Source organism: Phragmites australis, chromosome 1 (assembly GCF_958298935.1).
Source record: "Phragmites australis chromosome 1, lpPhrAust1.1, whole genome shotgun sequence".
NCBI lineage: Eukaryota > Viridiplantae > Streptophyta > Magnoliopsida > Poales > Poaceae > Phragmites > Phragmites australis.
In genome coordinates this window covers 24259718-24284960 of record NC_084921.1, presented here as the reverse complement: position 1 = coordinate 24284960, position 25243 = coordinate 24259718, and the positions used below count along the sequence as shown (strand labels likewise).

Here is a 25243-nt window from a genome sequence, read left to right as displayed (position 1 = left end):
AATCATGAGATTAGCGTTTTGGGATGTGACAACTCCGATCCATAGCATCGCATGGCAGGCTGGACCTAGACCAAGGTTTGGAGGTTTTGGTCCAATCAAACCATAGCCAACAAAGGTGGAGAGCACGACTAAATTTCTCCAGGTCAAGAATGCCTAAACCTCTGAGGTTACGTGGTTGACATGATCTAGACTAGTTTACCAAGCAGTGTCCACCGTGAGCGTTGTCCGTGCCTTTTCGAAGGAAGGATCTCTTGAACCTTATTAAGCTTTTTCAGCACGCCCTTTGGCTAGAGGGAAAATGGTGAGGTGGTATGTTGGGCTGGAGGAAAGAGCCGAGTTTATCAAAGACAAGAGCCCAGCCTTAGTCATGAGTCGACCCCTCTAGATGCCTAGCTTGGCTCCCATTTTATCAATCCGTGGTTGAAGGTGTGTCTTAGTTAGCATTCGGTATGTAGTTGTCACCCCAGTACTACTACAAAACCCCTCATCATTGCTAACTCAAAAGTAGCTTTACTGCCAGTTCTTGAACCAACAATGGTAATAATAGATAATCATGGATTATCACTGTCAGCTCAGGAACCGGCACTGATACTCACTATCACTGCTGGTTCGTAGCTCCAATTGACAGTAATAGTTTCTATCACTACTGGTTCTTTGCTCCAATCTGCCGATTGATATCCTTTATCACTACCGGTTTTAGCTATGAACCGATAATGATACACAATCTTGGTAAAAAAAAAAGATCAAAATTGAAAGCGACATGCCATAATTAATTAAGTTTTATATTGCTAAACTAGAATCACTATTTTTCATCACACTAATTACTAAACCATAGCTATCACTCGTCATTGTACAACCAAAACAAACGTCCAGTTGCGTCGAAGCTTCACCATCGGACGAAGCACGAGGGTGGGTGGAATGGCCAAAGATGATGGTGGCGAGGTGGACTATTGATTGGCTAGAAATGGTGGCGAGGTTTCCATAGCGGAGAAGGTTGCGGTGGCGATGCGGTGGAGAAAGAGAGGGCAGAATAGATCAAGATAGATAGATAGATAGAGATAGAGAGAGAGAGAGGGAGGGAGAGAGAGAGAGAGAGAGAGTGCGTGGGAGCGATCGACTGGGGAGGTTAATTTATGAGGCTTTCGAGAGAAGCTGAACATGGAGTGGGCTATCACTGTTGGTTCGTAACTTCATCCGACAGTGATACTTACTTATCATTGTCGGTTCTTGTTACGAATCGGCACTGATACATCACTACCGGTAAGCAAAACAAACCAACAGTGATAATCAACTTATGATTGCCAATGTGTAGCTAGAATCGCTAGCGATGTTTCAATGCTGGTTCAAAACAAGAATCAATAGTGATAATCACTATCACTACCAGTTCTTGATAGCTTGGTTTTTTATGTGTCGGTTGAGCTTATGAACTGACAATGATTGTTTATTATAGTTGGTTATAACTGAACAGGCAGTAATAATAGGGCACGAATGACCCTTTTTGTAGTAATGCAGGTAGCAACATGGAAAATATTTGATCTCCCTAGGAACTATTGTGTGAAAAAAATGGGGTTGATCTCGTGACATCTAATTGGGAGAAGGAAGCATTTTTGGAGATTTGTCATCAAATCTACTACGAGGCCAAAAGACCTTAACACCAGGCGAAGGGCGTACAATTCATTTGGGTTAGGGTTAATAAAAATAGCCACATTGTCCGTGTAAAGGGACACCTAAATATTTACCACTTGATTGCCAATTGGGGCTAAAAGACCATGCTCAATTGCCTTCTCAATGATGTGATGCAAAGGGTCAATAGCAAGGATGAAGAGTATGGGGGAGAATGGATCGCCCTGATGGATCCCATGTCCATGCTGGAAACTATTTCTGAGGATGCCATTTAGTAGAATACAAGAGGGAGTCAAAGGCCTTCACTATGTCCAGTTTAATGAAGATCGCCGGGGTCTTTGATTTGTGTAGCTGTCAGACCATATTTTGCACGTAAAGGAAATTATCCTGGATGCACTTTTTTTATGAAAGCATTTTCATAGTTAGACACCATGTCGTTGAGGAAAGGTGCTAGCATGTTGACTAGCAGCTTGGAGAAGATCTTGGGAAAGTTGTTGGCTAGCCGATAATCGGACACATGAATATGATTTCTTAGGGAGGAGGGCAATGCGTGTTGAGTTTAAGAGTCTGAATTGTCCAACTGTAGTTTGTGAATGCTTCTGAAAGCCTCCGTGATATCATGCTTAATAATGTCCCAAGTTGCCTGAAAGAAAGAAATGGTGAATCCATCTGACCCCATGGCTTTGTCACGTGGCATGAAGAAGATGGTGTTTCTAATTTCTTCTCTCCTACTTAAAAAAATAGTAAGGCGTGATCCATTCGCTAGAATATCCCTTTGACATTCCTCTGCTCATCTGATCGCTCATGTTTGCTCGTATCGTCTGCCCTCCTTCGTCCACCCAACGAGTTGCGCGCTTTTCGCATCCACTCCTCATGCTGCTGTCACCGCCGTCGCTGCCTCTGCCTCCCCTCCTGATCCTCCTCCTCCTCAGGCTAGCTCTCGCCTTCCTCTCCCCGTCCTCCTCCTTCGCCTCCCACCTCTCTAGCTCCCTCATCTCCTCCTCTGATTTTGCTTCCTCCTTGCCCACGACCGCCGCCCATCCAGCCCCCATCAAGATCTACATGGTGGTGGTGGTGGGGAATTGGGATGGGGGTGGGAGGAGGGGTGTCAGCGCTGGAGCTAGTGCCGGTGCCGGCGGTGGAGGAGGAGGTGGGGAAGAAGGGGGAAGGGGAGGTGGCGTGTGAAGGTGAAGCTCAGCAGGGTGGCGGCGGTGCTGTGGGTGCTAGCAACGATGGCGTTGTGGGCAGGGCTGCATTGGCGCTTTTGTTGCACGACGCTGCGCAAAGCGGAGGAAGGGCTCATCAAAATGTGCGAGGAGCACGCCTGCAGGTTGCAGGACCAGTTCACCATCTCCGTCAATCGAACGCCGAGCTCCACTACCAAAGTGAGCCTCTTGTGGCTTCACGATACGTGCTCTGATTCTTTTCTACTAGCAGTGCGAGTAGTGGTTTCTGCTCTATGTTTGTAGTTAATTTCGTGTCTGCACAAGTTGTCCTCAGTGTAGGACGAGTACACGCCAGTCATCTACTCGCAGGAGACCGTCTCCTACATCGAGGAGCTCAACATGATGTTCAGTGAGGTCTGCAGTGATACTTTTGTTCATTTCTTGGGTTGAGATTGTTCTATGGTGGTGTTGGTTCTGAACTTTGGCGTGTGGTCTATTATCTATGTTGCTGCAGGAGGACCGGGAGAACATCTTGAGGTCGAGGACAACTAGGAAGGCGGTTCTTACGTGCCCGTTCCGGCTGATGTCGAATCACTTGGGTGTTGTATTGATATTTCCTGTCTATCTTGTGGATCTTCCTACTGATGCCAAGGCAGAGGATCGTGTTGCTGCTACCGCAGGGTGATGTTCAACTCTGTTTTTCAATGAAGGTTTGTGGTTAGTTGCCTATGGTTGTTCACGCTCTGCAACATTATGTTATGTTTTAGTGGTGAAAGGCTAAAAGCGCAATGCTCTCATTGGGCATTGGCTAAAACAATTGTTAGTGACTCTAGAATTGAAAGTGGGGCTGTGAGACTAAAAAAGAACAGACTTCAATAGAAATTATGGTCAAAGCCACAATAGAGTTGTTGCATGTGTTACCATGTCAAAAAACCAAAGGTTTATAAATACATGACTATTCACATTAGTATTTGTAGTACATCATGGGCGAAAATGGTAACCTTGCTGTTATTTTTTAATAATATTTCACTGTTTATTCCACAGATATCTTGGGGAGCTTTTGATGTAGAGTCATTAGTGGAAAATTTGTTGAGGTAGCTAGCTTACAATCAAGAATTGGTGGTGAATGTTTATGATGTCACAAAAAATTCAAATCCTTTTTGTCATGTATGGGTCTGAAGTTCCTCTTGGTAGCACCTTACCATCGCACATTTGCATGCTAGAGTTTGGCAATCCATTCAGAAAGCATCACATGTTTTGCAGGTAATGTTTGCACTGATGATTGATTTTCTCATATTATATTTTGAGATGATATAATTTTATATCCCATCTTACATAAATCTTTGCAGATATAGAAACAAATCTCATGTCCCATGGTCCACAATTACTACACTTTCTAGTCTCTTTGTTATATGGATGCTTGCGGGCTACATATTGTATGCTGCTTGGAGACGATATGATAATGTCAAGGAAGATTGCCAAAAAAATGGAAGAGTTGAAAAAAAAAGGCAGAAGCTACGATATGCCAAATCTCAGGTTTAATTCAGTTGCAAGGTTGCTGATTTTGTAAATACCAAACTTTTTTTAATAAAAATTACTCTTGTTTATCAATGATAGTTCCTTGCAACTGTTTCTCATGAGATCAGAACACCCATGAATGGTGTCCTTAGTAATTCTTTTGATCCTACAGCACATTTGATCTTAGTGTTAATGCTACTCTTTTCATAAAAGGAATATGTGATGATGAATCCTTTTATTGTTTGTGTAGGAATGCTTGATATGCTATTAGATGTAGACCTAAATTCAACCCGAAGGGATTATGCGCAAATTGCTCAAGTCTGCGAAAAAGCATTAATATCTCTAATCAATGAAGTTCTTGACAGAGCTAAAATGGAAGCTAGCAAGTTGGATCTCGAGTTGGTACCATTTGACCTAAGATCCATCCTTGATGATGCCATCTCATTATTTTCTTCCAAATCAAGAGAGAAGGGGATTGATGTTAGTCCAACTCACTTTAGTAATGATTAGATAGAGAGAACAGGGCAATAAGGCATTACCATGTATCATTTGCATCAACATCTCTTAATTTAGCCAATTTTCATGAAGCTCTTTGCACTGTTGTCATGCATCCTGCATGTTTAAACTCTTGTTTTGTCCTTACTAATTTCCTTTTACTCTGCAAAATTATAGCTTGCTATATATTTTTCTGAAAGAGTTCCTGAAATCGTATTGGGTGATCCTGGAAGGTTTCGACAGATAATTACAAACTTAGTGAGGAACTCGATTAAGGTAAGTATGCATGACCTTTCTTTCCAACAATGATTATGAACAATGAAGGCTATTTAATCTAAATATGGATGGAACAACACTATTTATCAAAACGTTGTACAATGCTTACTTAGTACACTAAAGTTCATTGCTAGCATAAGTTTACATTTGATTTTTTGTTTTTGTACCATCTTACTTTGTGACAGTTCACAAAATGGGGACATACTTTTGTACAAGTTCATCTGACAGACCACTCAAATCATGCAACAAAAGCTAAAGTTGAACCAAAATCTATCAAAAAAAAGTTCAGGTTTTTTACTCTAAACAACTTACCTTTTTTTAGATGATTTCTCTTTCTAATACTCCACTTTTGAGGGCCTTTTGTTTCCCTTTCCTCTATGTCATTTCCTTTTCTTTCTTTCATCTTGTTTGCATGCAATTTTACATCATAGTTTGAAGGCATGAATCACACTGTCAATGATTGCAGTATGCTATTAATCACTTTTTCAGGTTTCTATTTACAATTGTTGCATGTCGCAATTAATTACTCATCGGGGAGTAAAAACATGATGTTTTGGACAAGGTTCAGTCAAACTTTAAAAACTTTGACTAGAAATAGCTTTCAAAATATTTAGTTTGGAACATGAAAAGTCATATGTGTAAATTTGTCTAGAAAATAATTTCGTAATATCACAAAATTATTGGATTTTATAAACTTATCCTAAAAGAAGACAACAACTGCAACATCGAATCATAGGTGTTAATCTAGATAGAAAACACAAAACCATGAGTGAAAAAATAACTACTGAATGGAATACATGAACAAAATGTAATATGCATGTTTTTGCCCTTCCTCTGAAACTAAAGCAAAAGCAAAAGGCTATAGGTTTTCAGAATTTCTTTAGGAGTCCTACCATCCAAAATTTGCCAAATATACACATCTTGATCCATCTTCCTTTTATATATTTCTCATTGAGGCCTAGTATTGGTGTGTAATCCAGTATTTTAATTCTCCTGCATCATGTAATCAAAAGGCTGTGAAGGATTTTCTGGGTATTGAAGGCATTATTTGAAGTGTTCATTTGGATATTGTATTTATCTATCATGTTCTTAATCTCCACTATATAATTCTGATGAACTTGAATATTACTAATTGTTTGTCATGCCATGTGCAAACCCAAACCATTTTTCTGAATATTCTAATGTTTTTTATGTGAACAAACTTAGTTAATTTGATCATAAAATGTTGTTCTTATTGGTACATTTAGATAGCTGCAATTGGTGACAATTGATATAACATCGAAGATATTAGGATTTAAGGATCCAATGCTAGATTTACAAGCTATAGTTTTCATATGATGCAAAAATGAAGCGCTCGCACTGCTATGAATACCTGTTAATCCACATGTGAGTATAATGTACATCTCTTTGGTACTTTGATGTTGTTTTCAGTGCGACAATACCTTAATGTTCTTTTGCTAGGGTTGTGTCACATTTACCATGGTGTCACACCACTTTTATTTAACAAAATTTTGACGCCCGTTGCAACGCATGGATATAAAACTATAGCTTAAGGTGTTCCATCCGCCCAGCATATTCCTCTGCTCCCATCAGATTCCTCTGCCCATTCTATTCGTTCGCTCGACGCATACTGTCCGATCGCTCCTTTGCCCGCACGCCTACATTGCGCTTACTCTCCCAAACAGTGCCCCCGCTCCTTCGCCTCGCTCCCAAAATTGCCACCCTCCCCAACCGCCGCCTGCCCCTAGCTTCTCCGCCCAGATCACCACTTTCTAAATCCCCCTCACCGACTACAGATCTCCCCTTGCCGCTCCACGCTTGCCTCTCGCCCCACATCACCTCCCTTTGCTTCGTGCTCGTCTCCACCACCACGGCCTCCACACTCATCATCGTCGACGAGGGCCGCTTCTTCTCCAATAGCCTCGGCATCGGGTGGGGCAGGGACGCTATCGAAGTCGCCATGATCCTCACGCGTGTGATTCTCGCACGTGTCCAAGAACGTGCACCCCAACATCCTGAGCTCCCCTCTCTCACATTCAATGTCGTCCAAGCACATCAAGTCCCTGGTGGCTACCAGCGCCAAGTCTACCTCCGCTAAGAAGAAATCGTCCACGCCCACCCCTGCCGTGCCGTCGCCGCCGCCACCGGCGCGGGACCGGGATCGGCGTTTCCTCGTGGCGAAGAAGGTCGCGCGGCAAAGGCACAATGTCGGGAGCATCGGAGGCGGCAGCGGGGCACGGGCGAGATCGATTTCGACAAGTGCCACGAGGCCGTCTACGAGGTACTGTGTGCATCCCAGGAGGAGTTCTTTTGGGAGGAGCACGCCGCGTCCACTGCTACCGATGAGCAATTGCATCAAGAGGAGAAGGCGACTACTCGCCTCGCTCTCGCTTACCTCGACTTCGGCACAAAAGGCTACCATTTGCATGAGCAACTCGTTGATTTCTCCAGTCACAACAACTGCATCGTGTTGTTTTGACTATAAGGAGATGTCATTTGTCTTCCTCTCCAGTCTCATTATCTGTGACGCTCTTACTACAACTACGAGAGATATTAGAGTATATGATATAAGATACATAAGAATTCGGTTATTATGGTAGGATAAAATTAAATTATATCTTATCTGTAAAGTTGTTTGATATTCAAACCATCTGTATTCTGTATATTCAGCCCTCGAGGTTTAATATAATATATCAACCACTTTAACCAACCCTTATGTTTTTTCAGAATTATTGTTAAACAGCTATAGTGTAACAGAAAATAAATTGCTGATATGAAAAGTGGAGTTTCAGTTATCGTTAAACCAAATGAATTAGGACCGAGTGGCTGCTAACAGATAAGCATGAGATCGAGGAGGTGATAAAGTGGGCACAAATACACCTCGCAGCGCGGCCCACAAGAGCCGAAAACCATGGAGGGACACGCGTGGCGTGGGGTTGGTTACCTTGTTTCTTTCCTGGCTCCTGCGAGTGAACCCGCCCACGGTATTGGCTCCCGCCCACAGAGGAGGCGGAAACAGGGGCCGTCGTTGTACGATTTCCACAAAACCGGGAGCCGCTCCAACCGGCTGGAACCTCGGTTTTCTTCTGCTGCTTTTCTGTTCTTTCCAGTGTTGGCGGTAGATACCGGCGCGCGGGCTGCCCACCGGACGTGGAGGCCACGCGCTGCGGCCTCCTCTAGGAATCTTCTTCTGACGTCAGATGTGCTCTCCTGCGCCGTGGGGTCCGCCTGTTTTTTTTCTGCTCGGTCCGCCAGAGTTATCTCCATGCAACGAACTTCACTCGGTTGTTTCCAATCCAGTTGAACTAGAATTGGAGAACTAGAACCGCCCGCCCTGATTGCGTGCCACCTAAGCACATCTTGGTGGATTACATCAATGCGGCTCACCACGAATGCTGCCCACCACGAACTCGTGAAGCCATCTCGATTACTTGGGACAGTAGCAAATCGCCAATTGGTCTTGCAGTACAAGTATATACAACATTATAGAACAGGCTCGCAGTACAAGTATCCCCGGCCGCTAGTTTGTACACCAGGAAAGGATCCATCCATAGGACGCGAAGGAATTTTTTAAAATAATATTATTTTATCAAAAAAATTTAAAAAATTGTCGACTAGTATTTATTTTTGCAAATATCAAATTTTAAATATTTTTTTTATAATTTTTTAATAAAACAATATTATTTAAATAACCACGCGGTGGGTCCCGCATGCACGCTCTTGCTCCATCCATCCATTTCGCCCCGCGGCGCCGAATCCGCCTTGCTGAGCTACTCTCCGAAACCACTGGCGCCCGCCCAACCCAGTTATAAAATCAGCCCACCCTCTCTCGTCCCCGCTCCACCATTTTCATCATCTCACATCGACACCAATACTTCCATCGATCTCCAACAACTTCGGCGCCAAGTTTATAGGGTGGGAGGGAGTCTAGTGTTCTGCAAACCGAAGATGCGGATGAGCTGCAACGGGTGCCGGGTGCTGCGCAAGGGCTGCAGCGAGGGCTGCACCATCCGCCCCTGCCTGCAGTGGATCAAGACCCCCGAGGCGCAGGCCAACGCCACCGTCTTCCTCGCCAAGTTCTACGGCCGCGCGGGGCTGCTCAATCTCCTCGCCGCCGCGGGCGCTGACCACCTCCGCCCGGCCGTCTTCCGCTCCCTGCTCTACGAGGCCGCAGGCCGCATCGTCAACCCGGTCTACGGCTCCGTTGGCCTGCTCTGGTCGGGCCAATGGCAGGCGTGCCAGGCCGCCGTCGAGGCCGTGCTCAAGGGGGAGCCCGTCGTGCAGGTCTCGTCCCAGTCCGAGGCCGCCCCGCCGCCTCTCGGCAGCAGGGCCTGCGACATCCGCCACGTCGCCAAAGACTCCGACGCCGCCTCGGCCACCGACCTCCTCCGGGTCGCACGCGGGGGCCGCACACGGTTCAAGCGCGCGTCGTCGTCTTCCACGTCGAAGCCCCACAAAGGCAGCGCCGGTGGTGCTAAGCCCAACAAGCGCCCGTCTCCCAGCTGCACTCCGAGGCAAGAACATCAGCCAGAGGAGCTCCAACTTGAGCCGATGGTCGTCGGGGGGAGTAATGACGAGCACGACGACGGCCTTGCGCTGAGCCACGAGGAGGAGTCCGCCGGCAGCCACGAGCACGTGGAGGACGATGACATGATGGCGGCGCGGGAGGGGTCGGAGGACACCGAGGTGGACGCGGGCTCCCACGTGAGCCAGGCCGAGCAGCAGAGCCATGTGCCGGCGGTGAGCCAGGTGGCGGATGAGGAAGAAGAGGAGGTTGGGCTGGAGCTGACGCTCGGGTTCGAGCCGGTCGCCGTGAGGCAGCAGGCGCGTTCGGCGCGCTGCGACCTGAGCGGGTTGAGCGCAGCGTCGAGCCTCATCGGCCTGCGGTTCGAGCTGCGGGCGTGAGCTGACAGTGTCTTCCTCATCTCACCTAACAGGGGTGAGGCAGTTTTGGTACCGTGTCAGGAGGAAAACAGCATATAAAAAAAAATAGATTTCCTAGGTTTCGTTTATTCTTTTTTACCGTTCCTTTTTGTATTGTAAAGGTGGACTGCACAGCGTCCTCGTAGGATTTCGTTCTTTGTTTCTTCAGTCCTGTACTCGCTCATGTGATGATGTCTTTCGTACGAACTCTTCCATGTTTGGCCGTGGCTGTCACAAAAGTTGTTTAATCGAACAACAATCGACGAAATAACAAAAGTGAAAAATGTGATCTAAAGTAACTTGGGTTGGTGTCCCTCCCTTTTAGAATAAGAGAGAATAGTTTACGATGTTTACAAGCACAAACTGATATGGGCAAACGAAAAAAAAAACTCACTTAATAGTGCTTATGCGGGTTACATTTTTTATTTGCATCACCGAATAACGATTTGACTAAATGTCACATAAGCCTGTTTGGGAGCCCTGTAAAGTATCTATTCAGAGTTTTTCCATGTGCACAAACGAAATCACTTTAATTTAGCCGGATTGTTCACTCTTATAAACACAATCATATTATGTTTGGATATTTAAGAGAAGCTGTGTGGCACACGCAAAAGCATGCTATGGGCTATGGCACACGTAGAAAGAGAATCGCGGCTGCAGGTTTGCAGCTTGTCACCTGAGCCTGGTCTTGTTAGTCAGAAATATGGACGATAATCTGAACAAAATTTGTAACTGATATTTGCGCAAACTTTACTCATGAGAAATAATAGTCGGACTGGATGGCCCGTCTTCATAAGTGTGAAGCGAATGACACATATTATTCACAGAATACTGTAGCACTAAATCTTATTCATCATTTTAAGATCCAACGAAGTGAAATCACCGTGACTCCACCCCACATAAAGACAATGAATCCTCATCCATAGTCTAAAACACTGATCTATCAGGCATCATATCGACATAACATCTACCATTTTAGAAGACTCGTAACATTCCTGCATGTATAAAATACAGCATTTCCTTTTGCTGAACTCAACCACAAGATCAGAGCTACCAAGCAAAATGTACTACTGAACAACATATTTTCACACCTGACTTAGTGCTCTTGAGTTGATAGGTGCATGAGTTTTGCAAAAAAATAAAATAACCAATTATTATTATGGTGCAGCCAGCATGCTAACCTGCAAGGTAGCCGCATCACAAACGCATTAAGCGTTGCTCCAAACAAGCAATATTGAAACTGTTCAAGCTGTAACAAATGCAAAATAGAGGGTAAAGACAGCAGAACTTATGTCAACTAGGCTCCAATCTTCTTGACTTTTCTTCAGCCACAAACCACGCAGCCTCGATTAACAGCACATAAAAGTCACTCAATGTGTTGCATCCTCGAGAGCTTCAGACGCAAAAAGCTTGGTCTCATCTGACGCATCATCCATGGCATTTAACATCATCCATAGCATTTACTTGCTTTATAGTTACAGAGTGCATGCAATGTGAACAGGTATATAGTTGAGGGCTGAAACGAGAACAAAGCCGTAGTTTAAGGTGGACCTTTTTCCACTCTAAGATGATGCCAAGAGTAAAATGATACAAAGGATGCTGCGGTAATAAATAAAAATAGTGACGAAACAAAGAAGCTGAGGGAAATTGTTCTACTGCTGTTGGAAATACACACAGTTGCATTGATTTAAGAAATCAAATCATGCCTACTTAAGACATCAAGCTAGAGCTTAACTGAGTTACAGCCCGTGCTATAAGAACACTACCACGGCTAAAAAGTTGCCAAGTAATCAGCATCATATATGCTACTTTGAAATGCAAGTATCAGCTACCACTAGTACACCTTCAAGACCTACTTCTCTCCATCTTCTTCGCCGATGCGGAACTGGGTGAAGTCGGAACATGAGGTGTTAGGATCTCAATCACAAGATCACAACACAATGAATATTTTATGGTATATTAATTGTTCCTACCATCACATTAATAGGGTGTGGGTAATTATAGTCATACCTTAACCACTCTAATTCATATTACATTAGTACCCTATTTCTGGTATGTTCTCAAAATATTCAATGAGTATTACTGTCACTATTTTATTACAAGTTGTATCATCTCAGGATGCGATATATGTTTGCTAGTACACGTGTAAGTCGTCCCTTCAACGAAGTGATTGACCACATTTGAGCCTTCTTTATGCCTCATTCTCTTGGAGCCATTCGTCTTGTCTCGGGTGGTCCTTCGCTCCTTATCCACACCTTGGAGACCTTTACTCCTCATCAAGTAGCGCTCTGCCCCCTTCAACACCTCCAGCGACCCTCACCATTCGGGATTGAGGACTCAACCTTTGGGTCCCTCGCTTGGCGTCGGCTGTCCCTTTAGTTCTTTCTCTGTAATACAACTTTAGAGAAGATTGTTATGTTAGCCCTGCCACTTCTTATCTATGGTTGCCCAAAGTTGGCCGAAGTTAAACAGGGGGACGTGGTACCATTCCCCTAACAGCGGCCCCTTATAGTAGAGGTCTGACTTCGGGGGGTCAAAGCCAAGAATCTTTAGACAGTGGGGTGGTACCCTTTCTCTCAATTCCCCCCTTTCGGCCAACCAAAGTCACCCCCAAACAACAATTAAATGTAATTCAATGATTTTAGTTAACCTTAATTCAATGATTAAAATAGTTAAATTTAATCCATATATAATTTTAATCTTAATTAAGCAATTAAGCATTCCTAATTAATTTAATTAACGAACAATTTCCATGTTTATTGCTGGTGATTTAAATTTGCGACATGTGTCAAGCTGGTATTCTCCGTTCACACACGTCGCCCGATTTTCTTGCTCGCACATTGTCTGGTTTTTTTTTCACTCGCACATCATCCAGTTTTCTTGCTTGTGCGTGCGGGGATCAATATAAATAAGGCTTTACGCCCCCGCCCATGGTAACTCAGTCATTTCTTCGCTCTCTCGCTCTTTTGCACTCCTTCATACCTTCATTTGTCTCCCGGTGACACCTTTGGTGCTCACGCCACTGCACCTTCAGAGCAAAGATCCTATTTCTGAAGCGATGTCAAGAAAGAACTTCCAGTGTGCCAACGATAAGCTCCCTTCGACGCTCCAGTTCAGGCCTTTGAAGTTCACCGAAGAGACGCACGCTTTACTCGTGGAGCGTGGCTAGCTTCGATAGGCCGAAGTTGCGCGGGTGCTGATGGTATTGTTGGCCTGATCTTCCGATAGGTAGCGATAAGTCGGTAGGTGAAGAACTCGACGTTGATGATCCAAAGGCTTCAACCCGAACTGATCATCTCCCTTGCAATCACTACACCACAACTCCGTTGGTTATCAATCGTGTCGCGCGGTTAACCTCGCCAAGAAGGCTCAATCCCTGCAAGCGTACCGAGAACACAAGCAAGAACGTAGAAGATGCAATTTGAAATATTACGAATAGAATTCAAGCACTCGAAGTTGGGGTTCCACAAACACTTGCGGCGGCCTAGTCGGTCCGGAACAAGAGCAAAAATCTCACAATCTGTGTGTAGATCAATATCTAAGCAAAACCCAGCCCTAATTGGGGCGGCGGCTATTGTATATAAGAGACTAGGGTCAGCCAAGGACCCCTGGACGCGTCCCTAATGGACTCCAACACGTTACACGGCCCAACGGGCGAAAAGATGGTGGCGCAGCACCCTGATAGATTCTGGATGTCCATTTGTTTCGACGATTTCTGTTGACTCAGAAAGAATTTGGACATGGGACCAGTCCCGTTAGAAAGCCTATCTCCTTTGCTTTCCAACCATGTGTAGAACGTCGAAAACGGAGTCCGTATGCGTCCTGGGCGAGGATTTTAGTGCAGTTTGGTCTTGAACTCCGAAACGGACTCGAACTTGATTGGACCTCCACCTTGGCTTGGGCGCCCTTGCTGGTCTTCTCCCGTTGTCGGAGGATTAACTCCAGTCGCAGGGATCTCGAGAGACCCCTTTTTAGAGATTCGGCCGGGGGGATGATCCTGAGTCTGTTCGTCGGAGAAAATAAATGGGAATGAATGCAACGGCCGGTGGTGGTGGAGTGGCCCCTCTTCTTCCCGGCCGACCGCAGCACGAAGAAGTGCCGGAAGAGCGTCACCGACGGTGGCACCCCCACGAACATCTCGCAGAGGTGGGCGAAGACCGCCAGGATGACGACGGAGTTGGGGCTGAGATGCACCAACTGGATCCCGTAGGTGTCGAGGGTCTGGAGGAAGAATGTTGAGAATGACGACACCAGCCCGGCCGCCACGAAGGAAGTGAAGAGGACATTGTGCCCCGGACGGTTTGTCGCCAGCGGGAAGCTTGCCGGCGTCACCACCGAGGCCCCCCGCTGGCCCTCGGGGACCATCAGCTTCCGAACCTTGTCCGCCGCCTCCTCGTTCGACAGGCGGGACTCCGGCAGCACGCCGTCGGGAGTCCTATCGTGGTGGCTTCCTCCTGCTCTTGGCATCTCGTCGGGGTGGGGGATGATCTGGACGGTGGGGAAAGGAAGGTGCTCTGATCGCCTAAGGAAAGACTAGGGCTCAGGAGCGCAAAGAGGGCAAGAGCTTGATCGCAAGATGGCGTAAAGAGGGGGGCGGTTCGCTCCCCTCCTCCTTTTATACCCCAGGGGAATTCAAATGTCGCTTGCCACAGCGCACTCGGCGGGACGGTTTCCCCGATCAACGCAACCGCCAGGCGAATCTCCCACGGGTCGTGTGGTGTCAGCAGTTGCCAGGCGTATTTTCCTCGATTTGCGCGGCTGCCACGCGTGCCGCCTGCCCCATCATCACGCGCCGCCCGTCCCGTTGTCACACGCCTCGGGAGTCGTTTGGACGCGCATCCGTTCGACTCCCCGTTGGGCCGTACCAAAGGCCCGGACCGGAGGGACCACCATCTGAAAGCTCACCGCGTGGCGTCAGTGCCGGCTTCAGCCTCGTTGGCGATGAAGGGCCCATCCGCAGTCTCTGGGCCATTGCCTGCCAATGGGCCCGGGGGCTGCTGTCGTCGTATCAGGAACCGGGAGTCCCCGAATCCCGAGGCCAGGCCAGCCATCCGCCACATGGTGCCATCCCGCGGAGTCTCTCCCGCGAGGTGAGAAAGATCGAGTCCCGGGAGAGGGCGCTCGGGGCCACAGTCGGTGGCCCCCGAGTACCCCAGTTCCCCGATGATCCACGAAATCTAAGTACCTGGAAGAAAGTGCTCGGGAAGGTGTACGGTGACCCCCGAGCACCCTAGTCCCCCGACGACCAGGAGAGCTAAGTACCAGGAGAAACGTGCTCGGGGCCGCCGGCGGTAGCCCCTGGGCACCCAAGTATCCCAAGGACCCACCGAAGGAAGTTCTGGGAGAGAGTGCTCGGGGCTGCGTGCAGCAGCCCCCGAGCACTCGGTTCCCCGAGGATCCGTACAGGAGTGCCCAGGAGAGAGTGCTTGGGGAGATGAACAGTATCCCCGAGCACTCGGTTCCCCGAGGACAAGAAAGGGCATTCTCGGGAGAGAGTGCTCGGGGAGGTGAACAGTACCCCCCGAGCACTCGGTACCCCGACGACCCAGAAAGCCCCCTGGCAGAGACCCCGAGAGGCCCACCGATGAGGTGTCAGCCAATCAAAGGCCCGAGGCCACATTCAAAGAGCGTGCGTGGCCTGTCACCTCCAACTGCTCCCGCCGCGCTCAGCGTCAGTTCCTGCCACGTTCTGGTAGAGAGACGTGGGGTCATTAAATGCACGGGTCCCATCCCGTGCCATCCGGCCCGTCTCGGGATAACATCGTAAGGGCCGAGGCGTTCCGTCTGCCGCGCTGCTGTGGCAGGGGAACAAGACAGGGCGGGCACGCTGGGCCGTTCTGCGGCTGCCTGGTGGGCCCTCTCCATGGCACCCGTTGCCAGTGCATTTATGGTGACGGATGACCGCGCGTGTGCCGCTTTTTCCACCCCCGGTCACTTCGCACAGAGGCTATGATGACGCCCTTTCCATTTATGGTATCTTGGAACTCGTGCCCCCCTCCCGTTCCGGGCACGCTACTGCCGGCGGGTATTTAAAGCCGCCGGCAGCACGGACAAAGACAAGCTCAGAAGACAAGCTTTGGAAGAGGCTCTGAAGTGAATCAATCGCTCACAAGCACAGACAAGTTTTTGAAGCTTTGAAACCTCTGAGCAAGCTAAGCAGAGAAGAGAAGAGAAGAACAAGGAGCCTCAGGCTCTAAGATAGACAAATATTCTTGTAACCAGCAACATCCTTGAGGGACTTCCTCAGGGCATTTATAGTATCCATACAGGACTAGGGTATTACGCCCCCGTGCGGCCCGAACCTGTCTAAATTCCGGTGCATTTACTTCTTTTTGCACTAGGCCATCCCACCACCACTGGCCGTTGCATTCATTCCCATTTATTTCTCCGATGAACAGATTCAAGATCATCCCCCTGGCCGAATCTCTAAAAAGGGGTCTCTCGGGATCCCTGCGACTGGAGTTAATCATCCGACACCCGTGTTCCTAAGTAACAATACATCATAATTATTCAGTAGCATCCCATCCTTATCAAAATATAAAGGAACACTAAGGAACATGCTCACCTCATGATTTAGTTGACGTGCACGAGCTCGTGTCAATGGATCTATTGTTGGAGGAATACTCGGTGTGTGTGTATCCGAAAGAGTGATGTCCTCATCATCCTTCCCCTCTTGAATTGGAGTCGTCCTCAACGCAATATCATCTTCTTCTCCCAAGTAAGGCTTCAAATCTGAAATATTAAATGTGGGACTAACCCCATAATCTGCAGGCAACTCAAGCTTATATGCATTATCATTGATCTTTTCCACAATTTTAAAAGGACCATCTGCTCGAGGCAGCAATTTAGACTTTCTCAAATCAGGAAACCTATCTTTGCGTAAATGTAACCACACAAGATCACCAATTTCAAAAATAATATGTTTCCGACCTTGGCTACCATAAGTTATATACTTCTCATTCATCTTTTCAATATTTTCCTTAGTCAACTCATGCATTTTCAGAATCAAATCAGCACGTATCTTAGCATCAAAATTCAATTTCTCGGATGTTGGTAAAGGCAGTAAATCAATAGGGGCACGGGGATTAAAACCATACACTACCTTAAACAGACTTACCTTGGTGGTAGAGTGAACTGATTTGTTGTAAGCGAACTCAATATGGGGTAGACACTCTTCCCATATCCTCAAATTTTTCTTCAAAACAGCTCGCAACATGGTGGATAATGTGCGGTTCACAACCTCCGTTTGTCCGTCGGTTTGAGGGTGACATGTCGTCGAAAACAGCAGCTTTGTCCCAAGTTTATTCCAAAGTGACCTCCAAAAGTGGCTCAAAAATTTTGCATCACGATCCGAAACAATGGTGTTAGGCACTCCATGCAAGCGAATGATTTGCCTGAAAAATAAATCAGCTATGTTTGTAGCATCATCGCTCTTGTGACAAGGTATAAAATGTGCTATTTTTGAAAAATGATCCACAACGGCAAATATACTATCCCTCCCCCTCTTGGTTCTAGGCAATCCTAAAACAAAATTCATAGAAATATCCTCCCAAGGCACACTAGGAACAGGAAGAGGCATATAAAGTCTACGTGGGTTCAAGCGAGACTTAGTTTTATTGCAAGTAGTGCAGCGTGCCACGTAGCGCTCGACGTCGCGCCTCATCTTTGGCCAAAAGAAGTGAGCAGTCAGTACATCCTTGGTCTTCTTCACTCCAAAATGTCCCATCAAACCACCTCCATGCGCTTCCTGCAAGAACAATAGGCGAATAGAGCTAGCTGGGATGCATAGCTTGTTAGCACGGTATAGCAATCCATCATTCAGCACATATTTATTCCAAGTTCTTCCTTCTTTACAATGTTCAAAAGCATCTTTAAAGTCCAAATCATTAGCATATAATCCTTTAATTATTTCTAAACCAAAAATCTTATGATCGAGTTGGGACAGCATGGTATAACCTTCTAGATAACGCATCTGCAATGACATTGTCTTTACCTTTCTTGAGTTTAATGATATAAGGAAACGACTCTATAAATTTAACCAATTTAGCATGACGTTTGTTCAGTTTGGCTTGGCTTCTATATGTTTCAAAGCTTCATTATCAGAATGAATAATAAACTCCTTGGGCCAAAGATAATGTTGCCATGTTTCTAAAACTCGCACTAAAGCATACAACTCCTTATCATAAGTCGAATAATTTAGAGATAGCCCATTCAATTTCTCACTAAAATAAGCAACAGGTTTACCTCCTTGTAGTAGCACTCCTCCAATTCCAATACTGCTAGCATCACATTCTAACTCAAAAGTCTTACCAAAGTCTGGAAGTTGGAGTAGAGGTGCATGCGTAAGCTTCTTTTTCAGCGTATTAAAAGCTTGTTCTTGTGCTGGCCCCCGTTGGAACGGAACACCCTTCTTTGTCAACTCATTGAGTGGGGCAGCAATGGTACTGAAATCTCTCACAAAACGCCGATAGAACCCTGCAAGGCCATGAAAGCTTCTCACCTGTGTGATAGTCCTAGGGATCGGCCAGCTCTTGATGGCTTCAATTTTAGCTTCATCCACTTCAATTCCCTGTGGAGTAACAACATAGCCAAGAAAAGCAACTCTATTCGTGCAAAAAGTGCACTTGTCAAGGTTAGCAAACAAACGTGCCTCTCTCAAAGCAGTAAAAACAGCACGTAGATGATCAATGTGTTCTTCATGTGACTTGCTATAGATTAAAATATCATCAAATTACACCACCACAAATCTTCCTATGAAAGAACGTAAAACCTCACTCATCAATCTCATGAAAGTGCTAGGTGCATTAGTTAAACCAAAAGGCATCACTAACCACTCATATAGACCGAACTTAGTTTTGAAAGCAGTTTTCCATTTATCTCCTAATTTCATTCTTATTTGGTGGTAACCACTATGCAAGTCAATCTTTGTGAAAATAATAGAACCACTCAACTCATCAAGCATGTCGTCTAGACTAGGAATAGGGTGACGATACCTTATTGCGATATTATTAATGGCTCTACAATCAACACACATGCGCCATGTACCATCTTTCTTAGGAACCAAAAGAACAGGAACAGCACAAGGACTAAGGCTCTCTCGTACGTACCCACGGTCCAATAGGTCTTGGACTTGTCGCTGAATTTTCTTAGTCTCCTCCGGATTGGTCCTATATGCAGCACGATTTGGCAAAGTCGCTCCCGGGATCAAATCTATTTGGTGCTCTATCCCTCTCAATGGTGGCAGCCCCGGGGGTATCTCAGCTGGGAAGACATCCTTATACTCCTGTAAAAGGTTAGTGACAGCAGCAGGCAAAGGGCTAGGTATATCATCAATTGAAAATAAAACCTCTTTGCATACCAAAGCATAGCACAAAGCATCATTATCTTGAATTTCAGCAAGGTCAGATTTAGTAGCAAGTATAACACCACCCTTTAACTTAATGCCTTCGGATCTAGGTGTGTTCTTCTCTTTCTTAGGTGGGAAAACAGATTGAGCTACCTACTGATTTTTAGATTCCAAAACACGTTCTTTCTTTTCTTTTTCAGCTAGCGCTTTATCACATTGCACAATTTCAGCAGGTGTGAAAGGAAGCAAAGTGATTTTCTTTCCCTTGTGCATGAGAGAGTATTTATTACTTCTACCATGGTGCGTAGCATCGGTATCAAATTCCCAAGGACGGCCTAAAAAAAGTGAACATGCTTGCATAGGCACTACATCAAAATCAGCATAATCATGGTAGGAACCAATAGAAAAATGTACTCTCGCAGATTGCGTTACCTTAACCTTGCTGCTGTTATTGAACCACTGAATGTAGTATGGATGAGAATGTGCACGTGTTGGCAAGGAAAGATTCTTCACAAGATCGGAGCTCAATAGGTTGTTGCAACTCCCGCCATCAATTATGGTACGAACACGTGCATCTTTGACAATGAGGAATGTCTGGAATAGATTATGGTGTTGTAGCTGCTCTGCTTGCTCCATTTGAGAACTCAAAACTCGCTTCACAATGAAGGTGCGTGCTGCATAACTCTCCGTGGCAGCGGTACCACTAATCTCCCCCCCCCTCACTATTCATGCTATGATCGGCTGCAAGATTAGCTTCAAATGCATATTCTTCCTCGACATCACTATGACTAACATATCCACCATCTGCTGTTGCGGAGTATGCTCGCTGGCTTGGGCAATCCTTCATGATGTGGCCAATACCTTGGCAGCGACGACATACAATACCCGTTGTACGACCCGTGGTAGCTGCACATGAACAAGAGCTTGGCATTAGATCCTGCGAAACAGTAGATGTGCTCACCTCACGTGATGGTGGTGGTGCTCCTGCTAAACGCGCCCGAGTGTTGGAGGAGGGGGCAGTAGATAGTGTAGATGTAGAAGGGAATGCTTTTGCTTGTCCTGGTGGTACTCGTGAAGTAGATGGACTCCCAAAATTGTTCCTCAATTTCTGCACCTGTTGTCGACCCTGCAGTTCTTTTTTTGCCAAGATAGCAAAATGGAACAACCTATTGGTAGTATTGTAATCTTTATAATCAACAAGGTCCTGAATTTCACGTCTCAACCCGAAGTAAACACGAATCATGGTATCCTCATCATCCTCTTGTATATTACAACGAAGCATAACAATTTGAAGCTCTTGATAGTAATCATGCACAGATTTAGAACCTTGATTTAAGCGCTGCAATTTCTTTTTCAATTCACGTGTATAATCAGGAGGAATAAATCTATTGCGCATGGCACGCTTTAGTCTAGGCCATGATTCAGGTTCTAAGCCACTAGAAACTAAACCATTCCACCAAATAATAGCATAATTTGTGAACTCACAAGTGGCTAGTCTAACTCTATGCATTTCAGGAACCATATGAGAACTATACTTTTGATCAACCGTCATTTCCCAATCCAAATAAGCATCAGCATCATATGCACCATCAAAAGGAGGTATTGAAAACTTAATATTAGAATAAGGATCATCGCGACCATTGCGATTAACATTATTACCTCCGTTATCTTGACGACGTTGTTGTTGTTCACGACGTAATTGTTCAACAGGACGACGTTGCTCAGCACGCGCATCTTGCCCAACAAAAACCTCACCATCTTCTTGGTCACCATCTCCATCACCATTATTATTATCATCATGTGAATGTTCATCATCCTGTGGTGGCTGTCGCAACTCAAGGTCGTTCACTCGCGTGACAAGGTTAGCAATGCTTGTTCTAATGTCTGTCAATAGTCTAGTATGATCCTGCAAGGCTTTGTTGAGTTTTTCCTTGGACACACAATCCTTAAAATCCGACGGAGAGCCATCACCTGACATGGTTAGTAGAAAACAAAGGACAACACAATATTATCCCTATCAACTACTAGGTGGTGGAAGGTGGAATCACACACACTCAAGCGTCTTACCACGCTCTTACAAATGTTCTTACCAACGCAGCAAGGAGGAACAACCAGTGACAAGTCTGAAAACCTTGTGAAGTGTGGGATGATTGCAAGAGTGAACCTGTTCGGATCAAAGGAGGTGGATCTTGGAAAGGCACAATATGGTAGCAAGGTTTAGCAATAACTATAATCAGATGAGCAAAGCTAAATTAAGTGTCCAAAGTATGAATCACAGTTGCTGGTCTATCACGTGTCCCTAGTCCTAGCACAACAGCTGAAACAAAGCTAAACAGGATGATCAGATAAAGCACAAGATGGAAAGACACAACAAACAACACAATTATCTGGGTGTTCTCTATGTGCTCCTCTTTTTTGTCTTTTAGCACTAGTAGAAATCACGAATTTTTTTTGTATTTTTCTGATATTTTTTCTGAACTAGGAGCACATAAGAAACAACCACAGAAATTTTCAGTGCAAACGGATGCAAGATGTGGCCTATAGAAAATCAAGCACGTTCTCTGAAAAGCGTGCGAAAACTTCGCGGCTCGAATAATCAATCTTCCAAGCCGAATTTGGGAAAAAAATTTTGGCGGAACTCAGCAAAGTGGGGGAGCAATGGATGTAACTTTTTCTGTAGATGTCCGTGAAATTTTTTTTTGCCTGATTTCGAGTCCGTATGAGAAAGTTATGTCTGTTTTACTGAACCCCTGTCGAGTTAGGGTTTTTTTTTCAAAGCACACCTCTTGCAGAAATTGTTCTCGTTAAGGTATGGCAAGCAATAGGATCACGAGAGGAACAAGGAGGGCAGCAGTGGCAGGGCAATTGATACAAGGCGGCTTGCGACCTATCTAGGGTTGGCGTGGCGGAAAGTAACACAAGACGGCTCGCGGTGGCAAATCGAGTAATGTGGTGGCTCGACTTGTTGGTGGGGTTGGTGGCGATGGGATAGCGGCATGATCAAAACAGCACAGAGCGTTGACTAAAGACCAAGAACACGACTCTAAACCAGCAACAAGACTTGACCACGGACACAAACTCAACAACGCGCAACTGAAAACAAAAATTGCAAAGGCACAAAGGGTTCTAGGGCAGCAGAAATTGATGGAAATTTTTTTGGCTTTTTCTGGACTCTAGGTAATGAAAAACAGACTAATCTAAAGGGGAAAACGAAATTACCTAACGGGCAACCTGAAAATCTGATACCAGATGATGGTATTGTTGACCTGATCTTTCGATAGGTAGCGATAAGTCGGTAGGTGGAGAACTTGACGTTGATGATCCAAAGGCTTCGACCCGAACAGATCGTCTCCCTTGCAATCACTACAACATAGCTCCGTTGGTTATCAACCGTGTCGCGCAGTTGACCTCGCCAAGAAGGCTCAATCCCTACAAGTGTACCGAGAACACAAGCAAGAACGTAGAAGATGCAATCTGAAATATTGCGAATATAATTCAAGCACTCAAAGTTGGGGTTCCACAAACACTTGCGGCGGCCTAGTCGGTCCGGAACAAGAGCGAAAATCTCACAATCTGTGTGTAGATCAATATCTAAGTAAAACCTAACCCTAATTGGGGCTGTGGCTACTGTATATAAGAGACTAGGGTCGGCCAAGGACCCCTGGACGCATCCCTAATGGACTCCAACACGTTACACGGCCCAACGGGCCAAAAGATGGTGGCGCAACACCTTGATAGATTTTGGATGTCCATTTGTTTCGACGATTCCTGTTGATTCAGAACGAATTTAGACATGGGACCAGTCCCGTTGGAAAGCCTATCTCCTTAGCTTTCCAACCATGTGTAGAACGTCGAAAATGGAGTCTGGTCCTGGACTCCGAAACGGACTCGAACTTGATTGGACCTCCACCTTGGCTTGGGCACCCTTGCTGGTCTTCTCCCTTGTTCCTAAGTAACAATACATCACAATTATTCAGTAGCATCCCATCCTTATCAAAATTTAAAGGAACACTAAGGAACGAGCTCACCTCATGATTTAGTTAACGTGCACGAGCTCGTGTCAATGGACCTATTGTTGGAGGAATACTCGGTGCGTGTGTATCCGAAAGAGTGATGTCCTCATCAGGTGCCATCTCTTGGGGAATCAAGACCCAACCCGTGCAACGGCGAGGTGGTAGTCTTCGCCAAGATCTTCGCGGCAAGGCTATGTTTTCCTTGGACAAAATTCCTTAGTGGTGTGCTGGAGCGATACAACTTGGATATCCAACAGCTGACTTCAAATTCCATTGTCCGCCTCGCTACCTTCATCTAGGCCTCGAGGGATTAACCCCTGGCTTGGGCACCTTCACTGCGTTGCACTACGCACACGGCCAATGAAAGTGGATGGAGATGAATTGGATGAACCACATCGCCGCCTTCGGTAGTGTCTCCTTCATTCCCTATGGGACATTAGAGCTTCCACTGAAGACCTACTGGAACCACTGGAGCACCGATTGTTGGTTCTACTAGAAGTCCCTGGAGGCCTACTAGATGCACTCCAAAGTTGAGGAGATTTTGTTCCTTTGAAGGGATAAAGTTACCTTAACGCTAGCCATGACCGAGAAGGTCCAGGTTTGGCAACAATTTCTCGGCGTCTCAGAATTCACGACCTTGTTGAAGAATTCTGTGCCTCCTGAGTTTGGCTCCTCATCATTGTGTGGGCATTCAATGAGTCATCATCCTTTTTTATTGTGGATGGCCTTCACCATATCAACATCGACTGTGGAAGAGCGCCTGGTAAGAACAATTACCTATCTTTGATATCTTATTATATTTTTATGGTTCTTCGTCTCCGAGTCAAGTTGGACAGCGCCACCGCAAAGTTCGAGTTGAAGTCGACACCGCTAAGGAGTCGTGGCCCTCCCTGAGATCTCTCATGCCGCCAATATAAAGCTCCGCCTCCCCTCATGTTTTTCCCCAAACTGAAGTCATCGAATCTTGAGCAATCCGCCGAGATCCAAAGCTCACCACCGCCATTGTTGCCACCGCTAACCGAGCTCGCCGCCTTGCCGCTCTAGAGCCATCCAACGTGGCTCAAAGCCACCAGCAGACCCGCCTGCCACCGCCGAAGCTCCTCCTGTCCTCGTCTTCACCGTTTGACTGCCGAAGCCACCATCCTTAGGAGATCCGAACGCCTCCGCTATCGCCATCGTCACCAACCACTCTCCGGTGTTGCTCCGCCCGTGGTAAGCCTCAAAACGAGCCACTCACTGTTGCCACCGGTGAGCCAGAGCACCGTCCGGCATGTTTTTCGGCTGTCCGCCGCCATCTTCTCCTTCGGCACCGCCGTGCCCTCTCTCCCCGACCGCCCAAACCTCCCTGCGCCATCCGATCTCAAGCATGCGGCCACGATTAGATCCACTGAAACCCCTTCAGTGCCCATTAGTAAGCTGCCATGTGTCCCTCTTTAATCCCAATCAGCGTTCATACCCTGTCAGCCAGCCATGTCATCGCCACGTGTGCGCCACCCCAGTAGATCTCGCTGATGTGTCAGCCCACTCATACCTAGTCAGCAGCCATGCATTAAATAGGGGTTTTCAATAAAAAATAATTCATGGGAATTGTTAATTTTGTAAAATTTTCAAAAATTGCATATAGGTCCCTCTATTTTTATAAAACGGTCCCGAAAAGTCTCTATTAATAACAAATTAGTCATTTTCTTTTATAAAATAAATCCTAATCTTGTTTTTAGTGTATCTTTTTCGTCGTAGCTCTGTTTTAAGCGATTCTTGCGCTGTTAGATTCGTTTCTCTGAGCTCTATCTTTTTAGAAAGGTTTTGTCTTGTTGTTCTTTTGTTTAGTGCTCTGTTCTTAATGTATTTTATTTGTGTGCTTTGCTGTTAGTTATGCGATTAGT

General features: G+C 46.0%; 1 protein-coding gene and 1 pseudogene across 1 annotated transcript; both read left to right on the top strand.

Annotated features, from left to right (window-relative positions):
* Window positions 1–2855: 2855 nt before the first annotated feature.
* Window positions 2856–5601, top strand: LOC133883615 (probable histidine kinase 4; annotated as a pseudogene).
* Window positions 5602–8902: 3301 nt separating this feature from the next.
* LOC133913131 (LOB domain-containing protein 40-like) lies at window positions 8903–10204 on the top strand. The gene has a single exon (XM_062356196.1). The coding sequence runs from the start codon at window positions 9027–9029 to the stop codon at window positions 9981–9983; it is 957 nt and encodes a 318-aa protein (XP_062212180.1). The 5' UTR covers window positions 8903–9026; the 3' UTR covers window positions 9984–10204.
* The last annotated feature ends 15039 nt before the right edge of the window (window positions 10205–25243 follow it).